Source organism: Sander lucioperca, chromosome 17 (genome assembly GCF_008315115.2).
Source record: "Sander lucioperca isolate FBNREF2018 chromosome 17, SLUC_FBN_1.2, whole genome shotgun sequence".
Taxonomy (NCBI): Eukaryota; Metazoa; Chordata; class Actinopteri; order Perciformes; family Percidae; genus Sander; species Sander lucioperca.
In genome coordinates, this window is record NC_050189.1 from 29,566,257 (window position 1) to 29,577,293 (window position 11,037).

Sequence of the window (11,037 nt, forward strand, 5' to 3'; positions counted from 1 at the left end):
CATGGCTTCTACTATAACTGGAAACCTCGAAGAACCCATTTCCACTGCATTCTCTCAGGTACTGCAAGCTAGATATGAATAAGTTAGGTTAGATTGCTTTTATTATTATTATTATTTTGTTGCACACTATGGAAGTGGAGAGATATAATTTGGAATAACACTCAATTTCACTCAGTTCAAATTTACAGGGAAGGTTGTAACCCCCCCCCCCTTTAAATTACTCCTATGTTGGCACCACCTGAATCTTTCATCTCTCTCCTTCCACCGTGGTTCTCAGATGCTGATCGTGTCGTCCACAGAGCCTTGCACCCTGAGGAACTGTGACCCTCCCCAAGTCTACAGACCACCCACAAACAAAGACGGGCCTGTTGGTCGCACCATCACTCCTAGACCAATGACTAGGCTGCCAGTCAAAGGTATGGACCGCCAGACAAAAAAAACTGATATCAGTAGTTTGTGTCATGCCATGCGGATCTTTTTGTGATCGTTTTAGATCCGTTTGTAGACTTTTTCTAGTTGTTTTGCGTCTTTATGGTGGTTGTGTGCATAGATATACAGTAGAACAATAGATGTAACATGACGTCATAACTAATGGGAGAACTGTCTGCCATCTTACCTGGGTACTGTTTACAGTTGCCACCTATGGGCAGAAACTTTATAATCAGCTGTGCAGCACCTGTTGCTTTATCAAAAGGACCAAAGTGACTAGGGAGGCTGGCATCAATTCTCACACGTCAGTATAGAGTAGATGAGACATTTATTTTTCACATATACATCAACTAAAATGGCAAAAAGGTCAGTGAACTACGTAACTTTATTGTTAGCTACCAACAGACCAGCTGTATTCTTACTTAAGTCAAAGTTAACTGCTAGCGCTCAGTGGCATTGATTTGTTAGCAAAACAGATCATTTATGACCAGCAAACATTGTTTTGTTAGCTACGCTAACTTAGCTCAAATATAAGGTTTAGTTAACGTTATAACAAAGTTATTGCTCAAACCCTAACGTTGACATTTGACAGCTAAGCAGCTGATTCCATGCCAATCAAGTGTAAACTTAAAACAGGTTAACAAGGAGCAGTGCTCGTCTTCACTCCTAAACCTGTTTCCTATTATCTCAAGACATATCCAGCCAGCTGCGTTATAATCTACACAAAGAGTGGTTCCCAGGCAAAGCACCCCAACAGTAACGTTAACCACATCACAGCAACACGGAACACTAACGTTAACCGAGCACACAATCAGCCGAGGGATCGCACTGAACGTGATGGTCCATAATGTACCATAATCTAACGTTAGCTAACCCAAAATTACCTGCCTTCTCCAATCAGTTATCATATGTTAACATCACTTGTTGTCATCTTACCTCATGGCTTTACAGAACTTTTCTTTCAGTAAAGCAAATAAAACATAATCCATGTCTTGTTCAGGTAAAGTAATCCAGTTTGTACTTCAGCAGTTCAGTTCAAAATTCCCCGCAATTTTTCCACATTATCACCGTAACGTACAATTAATATCCATAACTTTATCTTGCGACGAGAATGACAATTGAGACGAGTCCATCAGGAGTTGTGCTGAAGGCATTAGCCTTTCCTAACAAAACTTTATCGATAAAAACAACTCCTCATTTACAGTTAGAATGTTCTTCAACCTCTCATCAAAACAAAGCCCCTGCCGGTTGATAGGAAGTGACAGGCTTTATGGGAAAATAATGTGGTCTTATAAGTTAGTTATATATCCAATTTAAGACATTAATAAATATATTAATATACCTGCCTATGACATTAATACTGAATATATTTATGATAAAAGATATTAATTAATGTATATTAGCCATCCAGAATATAAAAGAGGTGATTACATATTAAATTCAGGCAACATTGAAAAAAGCAATAATAATCCAAATTTAACCAAAATCTTAGTTTTTTGGTTCATTCATAAAGAGGGACAGTTGTCTTACCCTCATTACTTTGAATAAAAAACAGTATTGATGTATTGGTAGCGTAATACATCCATTATAAAGACAACATGAGCAGCTTTTACCATAGGTTCCAATTAAAGGAATTCTAAAACTTAACCCAGGTAAGATGGCCGCCATATGGTTCCATCCTGGAGTGGAAAGTCAGAATTACATGTCACATCTATTGTTTTATATCTATGGTTGTGTGTCTCTTTGACGTTGTTTGTTTGCTCTTTGTAGTTTTGAGTCTCGTTTTGAAGTAGTTTTGAGTCCCTTCGTGATTGTTTTGAGTCTCTTTGTAGTTGTTTTGAGTCTCTTTGTAGTTGGTTTGAGTCTCTTTGTATCTCTTTGTAGTTGTTTTGAGTCTCTTTGTGGTTGTTTTGTGTCTCTTTGTAGTTTTGGGTCTCTTTTGAAGTTGTTTTGTCTCTTTAAAGTTGTTTTGTGTCTCTTTGTAGTTTTGTGTCTCTTTGTGGTTGTTTTTGCTCAGATGCATTGCTGTGTCTCTCCATGTTTGGTGGTAACGGAGCATATTACAGCTTTAACAATGTCAGATTCCCCCCCCCAGCTGAGCGACCTAACACCAACACAGCCCGTCCTCTCATGGTTATCAAGACCCCGGCGCCAGCCATGGGCCCAGCCAGAAGACTCCCAGCACCCTCCCAAGTGGTGAGAGTGCCAAACAGCAACATCCTTCCACCGAAGCAACGGCTTCATGCCACAGCTGGAAGCTCACCTGCTGTTGCCACCTCCACCTCTCAGTCTGCAGCCTCCGTCTGCCAGCCGGGTGCGGCAGCAACACTCGTCATGCCTTCTACATCTCCACAACCGTCCTCACAGACTGTGACGCCACTTACAGGTAGGGGTGGAAAGATACATCAATCTGGATCGATATATCGATTCAATCTTCAACGATCCAATATCATAGATACAAAGAGAAATATCAATACATGTGGTCATCTTTAAGATGCACCTTTTTATTTTGAAATTCCAACTTTATATTTATTGTTTTTTATTATAAAGAGCAGTTTGTTTTTAATTTAAATGTCTGGGAGAGCTTAGAAATCATATTTTAGTTGTTTTTTGTAAATATATATAAATGTAACTGATTGTGTTTAAATGGGCTTATGTATCATCTCCTATCGGTCAATAACCTAGCTTGGAAATTAGGAACTCTGCCTTTCGAGTGAAACCTCCCACGCACCTTGCCGCAGTACAATCTTGAATATATGTGGCTGCATGCATAAAATAACTTATCAAAATTAACCAAAGACAACTTATCAGTAGTGGCCCTTAGGGTTCCATAGGGGGGCGGCCCTTCTGGCATTTGCCCAAATTCCAGACGGCCAGTCCGTCACTGGCCTTTCGCGATGTGTTTATTGCACCAGTTGATATTGCGATGGCGATTTAAAAAAAACTGTATCAGCCCTATCTTGCACCTGGCGCAGCGCAAAGCCCGACGCAAGTGTCTTTGCTAGTTTAAGACTGACACAGTTGTCAACTTCCCGTCCAGCGCCCACGTTGTTTAAATAGCAAATGCACCTGCGCCCATCTGTGCGCCCATGGGTGTGCTGGTCTTACAGGGAGGTGTGTTCAGGTGCATTCTTTGCGTATTGCTATCTTGAGGCAGCGGGAAGTGTTGACACCATTGACCAACAAAAACCTGGTCTAAAGTCAATATCGCAGCATGTCATTGTTATTTTAACAGCGCATAGTCTTACCCTCATTACTTTGAATAAAAAACAGTATTGATGTATTGGTAGCGTAATACATCCATTATAAAGACAACATGAGCAGCTTTTACCATAGGTTCCAATTAAAGGAATTCTAAAACTTAACCCAGGTAAGATGGCCGCCATATGGTTCCATCCTGGAGTGGCAAGTCAGAATTACATGTCACATCTATTGTTTTATATCTATGGTTGTGTGTCTCTTTGTGGTTGTTTTTTTGTCTCTTTTGAAGTTGTTTTGTGTCTCTTTGACATTGTTTTGTGTCTCTTCGTGATTGTTTTGAGTCTCTGGTTGTTTTGTGTCTCTTTGTAGTTTTTGTGTCTCTTTGTAGTTTCGATTCTCCTTTTTGAAGTTGTTTTGAGTCCCTTTGTGATTGTTTTGAGCCTCTTTGTAGTTGTTTTGGGTCTCATTTGTAGTTGTTTTGTCTCTTTGAAGTTGTTTTGTGTCTCCTTGTAGTTTTGTGTCTCTTTGTGGTTGTTTTGTGTCTCTTTGTAGTTGTTTTGTGTCTCTTTTGAAGTTGTTTTGTCTCTTGGTGTGTTTTTGTGTGTCCTTTTTAGTTGTTTTGAGTCTAGGTGTATACAAGAAATATAAATTAGACCATAATTGCAAATGAATAAACTATGTAAACAGGAATGTGGTAAATGTACATGCATAATGACGCAGAGCATAAATGTATATACAGAGGTGTAAAAACAGTTATAAAACAGTAAGTGTGGTCGTTTGATCAACTTTCCAACAAGAAATGTCACTTCAAACATGAGCTCTGACCCATGCTCAGATGCATTGCTATGTCTCTCCATGTTTGGTGGTAATGGAGCATATTACAGCTTTAACAATGTCAGATTTTCCCTCCTCAGCTGAGCGTCCTAACACCAACACAGCCCGTCCTCTCATGGTTATCAAGACCCCGGCGCCAGCCATGGGCCCAGCCAAAAGACTCCCAGCACCCTCCCAAGTGGTGAGAGTGCCAAACAGCAACATCCTTCCACCGAAGCAACGGCTTCCTGCCACAGCTGGAAGCTCACCTGCTGTTGCCACCTCCACCTCTCAGTCTGCAGCCTCCGTCTGCCAGCCGGGTGCGGCAGCAACACTCGTCATGCCTTCTACATCTCCACAACCGTCCTCACAGACTGTGACGCCACTTACAGGTAGGGGTGGAAAGATACATCAATCTGGATCGATATATCGATTCAATCCTCAACGATCCAGTATTATAGATACAAAGAGAAATATCAATACATATGGTCATCACATAAAGATGCACCTTGCCGCAGTACAATCTTGAATATATGTGGCTGCATGCATAAAATAACTTTATTATTAACCAAAGACAACTTATCAGTAGTGGTCCATAGGTGGTGGTCCTTCTGGCATTTGCCCAAATTCCAGACGGCCAGTCCGTCACTGGCCTTTCGCGATGTGTTTATTGCACCAGTTGATATTGCGATGGCGATTAAAAAAAACTGTATCAGCCCTATCTTGCACTCGGCGCAGCGCAAAGCCCGACGCAAGTGTCTTTGCTAGTTTAAGACCGACACAGTTGTCAACTTCCCGTCCAGCACCCACGTTGTTTAAATAGCAAATGCACCTGCGCCCATCTGTGGCCCATGGGCGTGCTGGTCTTACAGGGAGGTGTGTTCAGGTGCATTCTGGGCGTATTGCTATCTTGAGGCAGCGGGAAGTGATGGCGCCGTTGACCAACAAAAACGTGGTCTAAAGTCAATAACGCAGCATTTCATTGTTATTTCAACAGCACATTAGTAAAATGCTCCTAGGCTCGTGCACAGCACACACACATTATGCCTGTTACACACACAGGAAAGCGCAGCAGCGCACACACATGCAAAAGATTACAAATGAAAATATTACATCATAATAGCAATGGTCCAAGGTTTAAATGCGCCTGGCTTTTAAAGGGAATGGTAGATGACACACATGTTAGGCCCAAAACACACCTATGAATTAATGAAGACACTAAGTACAACCTTTTTGAAAAATGCACCTGGACCCTTTTTTCCGCCATTAAACTAGCAAAAGTGGGTTCGTGCACGCCCTAAACTAGAGGTGCCCAAATTCTTTCATATGAAGGGCCAAAATGTATCAGGATGGAAGGCCATGGGCCAAAAATAAATGTCAATGTTGAAGAATACAGTAATTCTTGCCATTCTCCGTAGATAAAAGGTACGTATGTAATTTAAATGGGAAGTTTACCAGCACTGTACATTACATTGCCGTTAAACTCAGATTACATACTTTTTAACTGCACAAAATGTACGTTTCATAGTCATACTTTTAAAATAAGAGGAGAATAAGCATGAGCATGTCAAATACATGGCGGGCCAAAACAAAGAGAGCACGGGCCGCAAATTGGGCGGCCTTGCCCTAAACACGGCTGCGCCAGGCGCTTCACGCCGTGCGCTCAGATCATTAAAATAGGGCCCCAAATATCGTGATGCCCTAAATCGTATTGGGGCAGACTTTGTGATATCAGTAAATATTGTATCGTCGTCCTAAGAATCGATGTAATATCGTATCGTGATAAAAACACTTGTGATTTACACCCCCCAGTTACAGGACAAGTCCCGCCCAGTTCTGGCTCTGCAGCAGTGGTAAAGACTCCGAGTGTTGGCAGCTCTCTAATCCGGACTACCCAGCAGCCCGCGGAGCAACACCCCACCCCCATCTCCACCGCCACCACGTCAAACTCCCTCTCCTCCAGCAACGCCACCAGCCAAACTCCAGTCCCCAGTACCGCAGCGTCCACTGGTGCCTCCTCCACGCCCCCACTCTCCACCACCGCCGCGGCCTTGTACGCCCGGTTTGGTCGCACCAGCAAGTACAACACGACGGACACGCCGAGGGTGTTAGGCGTCAAGAGCGTAGTGGACTTTGAGAGGATCTATTGCTACCTGAGTCAAATCCACCAACCGAACGACGAGTGTCATCTCACCCCCATGGGTGAGTCCGAGACAAGAGCTGGAACAGTTCCAAATGTTGCTATCGAATTAAATGTCCCAGAAATAATTGCGATTAACAATATAATTATCTCTTTCAGTCAAATTTATATTTATTTATTACTTTTTTAAACAAATAAACGAAACACAAGTTCTTAATGAATTCCAGGATACATCTTTTGGTTCTATATATTTGGTTAGATCTGTGAGTTCATCCTCACTCTTCTTTCTTAGAATAGAATTTAGACAAGTAATCTGGTCATCTACGATACAATCCCAGCTGCCATCACACACGCAGAAGGCAAATGTCCTTAATTATAGGACAATAATATACAGGCCACCCAAATATTTTGCATCCCTAATGTATCAGTTACTGTCCACGTTTCTGCATTTGTTTTCATTGTTCTTAGAAGCAACGTGAAACTGCGAGTCACTCACCTCACTATGTTGAAATGAATCCGTTTCCTAATGTGGTCTTGTGTCCTCTAGAGAGCGCTATAATGCTGGACCTGTTGATGTCTCTCCCAGAGGAGCTTCGCCTGCTGAACTGCAACAAGCTGCACACGCATCTGACTCAGGTACACCTCGCAGCGCACAAGTTAGCTGGTCACTGGCGACGGTAAACTGAGATAAGATCATTTTCCTTTGGAACAAGGCTGGGCCATTAACTCTACTGCCTCCTGACAAGTATTGGCCTGTGGTCAGCCAAATCAATGGAAAAGATGTGCCTGTTGAACAATTAGAGGCTCAGTGAATGGTTTTTCAAATCAGTTGGTTATTAATCAAAAGAAAAGAAATGGAAAGATGCAAAAATAAATTCTGTTGGGATCACATTAATCTATATCAAGGACATTCAACTTCCGGGATTGCTCCGTTGCCGGCGGAAATTTGGCCGGATGTCCTTCTTTTCGGCCGGATGTCCGTTGCCTTCCTCTTCCTTTGTGTTGGCGTTCTAAACTCCGGTGGATTTCTGAGGACTATGGTTAACTGCTCCTCAGATCTCTGCAGGGTAAATCCAGACAGCTAGCTAGACTATCTGTCCAATCTGAGTTTTCTGTTGCACGATTAAAACTACTTTTGAACGTACACGTTCCACCAAAACAAGTTCCTTCCTGAGACTATTTTGCAGAGGCACCGCGGCTGTGCCCGGCGTTTGGCGCTACCCATGATGATTGTGATTGGTTTAAAGAAATGCCAATAAACCAGAGCACGTTTCTCTCCCATCCCGGAATGCTCTGTGGACTAGCCAGACCCTCCTCGGCAGCGCTGTGGAGGAAGGTCTGGCAATGCGAGACTAGGATTACATGCGACATTAAAGGTTACCTATTATATACTGTTTTCAGATTCATACATGCTTTAATGTTCAAAAACACTTTATTCTTCTCATACTGCCCATGGATGCTGCTCCTGTATTCACCCTCTGTATGAGATGGTCTGTACTGTAGGAGCGTCTGTCTCTTATAGCCTCTAGGGCTGTCCTCGACTAAAGAAATTCTTAGTCGACTAACACTTATATGATTTTGTCGATTAATCGATTAGTTGATGTAATCGACAGAGCTGTGCTCTTTGAGAGGTGGTTAAGACTAGAAAAGCACAATATAAATGTAGTTAATGAACCATCTGTAAAACTGACTTTCTCCACAATTAATCCTGCAAAAGCACCACTTTAAGTCTTGTGTTTACCAGAAATGTGCTCATAAGTTTCTTGGAAATGAGTAATTAAGCATAAATAAGCATAAAAAAATGACTCATCAACTAAAGAAATCTTAGTCGACTAAGACCAAAACGACCGATTAGTCGACTAATCGACTAAGAGGTGGCAGCCCTAATAGCCTCCCTCCTGAAAAAGCCCAGTCTGCTCTGATTGGTCAGTGGGTTTCTGCATCTCAGAGTTTCCTGGAATCTCCACTGTGTTGCACTCCATTGCAGCTGGAGACTGACTGCAACAGAGCATATAGCAGAAAAATCACCAATAAAGGCTTCTAAACCAAATATTACAAAACCGGACTTGTCCCAGACGTAATGTGACCCAAAAATGACCAACCTTGGCAGATTACAGCTATCTGGCATTAGCATGCAGCTACTTGTAGTTAGCAGTAGAGTGTAATGGAATAAAGCAGCACTTTCTACAGTCAAAAATCACAGATAAAGGCTTCTAACCATATACTACACAAATGGACATGTTCCAGCAGTAATGTGATCTGAAACTGGGGAGAAATAAACAACATTGGCAGCCAAAAAAAAAGCCTGCCTGGAGTAGATGACCAATGATAGAAACCTGGCTTGGAACCTGGAATTAAAAAAAATTCCATATAAAAAAAAAAATAGATATACAATCTATTTCACCTACAAACTCTGCAATAGAAATGGTCCGCCAGCGCTACATTGCTATTTTTGCTTATTGTATCCTATATCAGTCTTATTTCTCCATTGAAGTTTTCTCTAAAATAGTGTTAAAATCTCATCTCGATCTCGTGAACCCAATCTCGTGTCTGGTCTCGTGAGCCGGGTGTCTCGTCCCACCCCTAGTATTGGTACAAAACATTGTTTTTTTTTTGCAGCTTTAGCCATGCATTAACCTGACAGCCCTCTTCTGCATGTCTTTAGGTGTACCAATTCCTCTCATCCCCCGCTGACTCCAAGATGGCGCGAGAAATGTTTAAAGAGCGGAAGGATGGACTCCGTGCTCAGACAGGAACACCGAGCGGTCCCAACGGTCAGCAGAACACTGCTGGGGCTGCTGACAGCGACAGTGTCACAGACAGCGGAGGGAAGAAACTACAGCCAGAGGAATCTGAGAGCCAATCATCAGGAAGCAGTAACCCATCAGGACATTCAGGGAATGCAGAAAAGATAGGACTCTGCCCCCCCCTCAACCCGTTTATGGTGCCACTGAAACTGTTGAGGCGCAAATAGGTCATGTTTATAAATGCATAAAACAAATGTGCAATGGTTTGTGCAGTATGCTTTAGTTATGTCTACATTCTATAATAATACATTATCTTTACACTCATTTTAGAGTTTTAAAGTATTTGGTCATTGTTTGTCTCAGAGGTTCCAAGGCTGGGCATCGAAACCAGAATCTGGAGTATGGGATGTCTGGTCAGTCTGATTCATCGTCTCGTTTATATTTATTCTTTGATCAGGTACGTTCTATTTAAATCAGAATATTGTCTATTTCAGACATTTCAATTTTATTTATGCAACGTTGTTGTTCACCTGCTTTTGTTAAGACAACATTAAACACTGATGCATTGAGAAGTTTGGTTTATTTTCTTAAATGAAAGAAAAGGCTTTTTTTGGTGCAGGGCAACTAAAGATTATTGTCATTATTGATTGATCTGCATCCTATTTTCTTTATTAATAATTTGGATAATAAAATGTCAGAAAAAAAGTGAAAAATGCCCAGCACAATGTTTAGTTGTTTTGTGTGTCCAACTAACAGTCCAAAAGAATTTCCATTGACTCTTAGAGAAACCCAACAATACTCACGTTAAAAGCCACAACCAGTACATTTTTTTTTCTTTTGGCATTCTACTTCAAAATTACTGAAACTATTATTTTATGTTGACTGACTAAAATCGACTTATTATTTCAGCTCTAGTTTCTTAGAATTAGAAATTAAGATGTTTCAATAAGTATTTTTGAACTACACTACAACGAGTAGTGAAACTCTTTGTGAAGGTTTAATGGTATAGAGATTGAGATGAGCATTATTCTGTGGCATTCTAAGACCAAAGTTATTATATATTAAATATTGATTACTAGCTGGCCACAATCAATAAAAGATTACAGTAGCAAAAGATTGAAATAACACAGAATGGGTGTCTGGGTTTAGATGTCACCTGCCAACCTGTGGCAGCAGATGGCAGCAAAAGGCATTCGGAGGCTTCAAATGTGCTTCTAGAAAAAGAAGGGCCAGTTAACAAGGACCTGTTGGCTCCGTGTCAAAGCTGAATGCTTTTTACTGACTACAATGTAACTGTATTAAAAACTGAAAACTGGCATTGAATGTCTGGTCTAATTTAAATCAGAAAAAACCCAGTGAAATGACAATTAACGTTGTTTTTAATAAATTACTAAATTGGTTGTTGTGACATGGATTGTCCATGCCATATTAAAATCAAATTACAACACAGAAAACAAAGTGACGAGGTGTATTCAGTTTCAGTGTTGTTTAGTAGAGAACAACATAGACCTGCTAATAACAGGAATAAGATGGATTTATCCCGAGGAAAATTGTTGTGCAGTTGCAATACAAAGTAGGAAGAGTTCAATAATTGTATTTAATATAGCACCTTTTACAGAACAAAGTCACAAAGTGCTTCACAAGATTAAAATTGTTGAAAATAAGACATGAACGGTAAAAAAAGAACAAGCAATAAAAAAGAAAAAA

The 11,037-nt window shown here is 41.1% G+C and overlaps 1 protein-coding gene across 3 annotated transcripts in view; it reads left to right on the forward strand.

The window, feature by feature from the left end:
- snapc2 (small nuclear RNA activating complex, polypeptide 2) overlaps positions 1-10,052 on the forward strand; it is an 11,337-nt gene extending 1,285 nt beyond the window's left edge. Inside the window, exons 2-8 of one of the 3 annotated variants that reach the window (XM_035994184.1) lie at positions 1-58; positions 278-416; positions 2,525-2,815; positions 4,545-4,835; positions 6,256-6,645; positions 7,131-7,219; positions 9,249-10,052. The exon at positions 1-58 is cut by the window's left edge and continues 113 nt beyond it. In XM_035994184.1, coding sequence (XP_035850077.1) covers positions 1-58; positions 278-416; positions 2,525-2,815; positions 4,545-4,835; positions 6,256-6,645; positions 7,131-7,219; positions 9,249-9,557 — 1,567 coding nt within the window. In that variant the 3' untranslated portion in view covers positions 9,558-10,052. The remainder of the gene's footprint in view (positions 59-277; positions 417-2,524; positions 2,816-4,544; positions 4,836-6,255; positions 6,646-7,130; positions 7,220-9,248) is intronic. The other 2 variants (XM_031279589.2, XM_035994185.1) reach the window with 2 other exon arrangements.
- Positions 10,053-11,037: the final 985 nt, after the last annotated feature.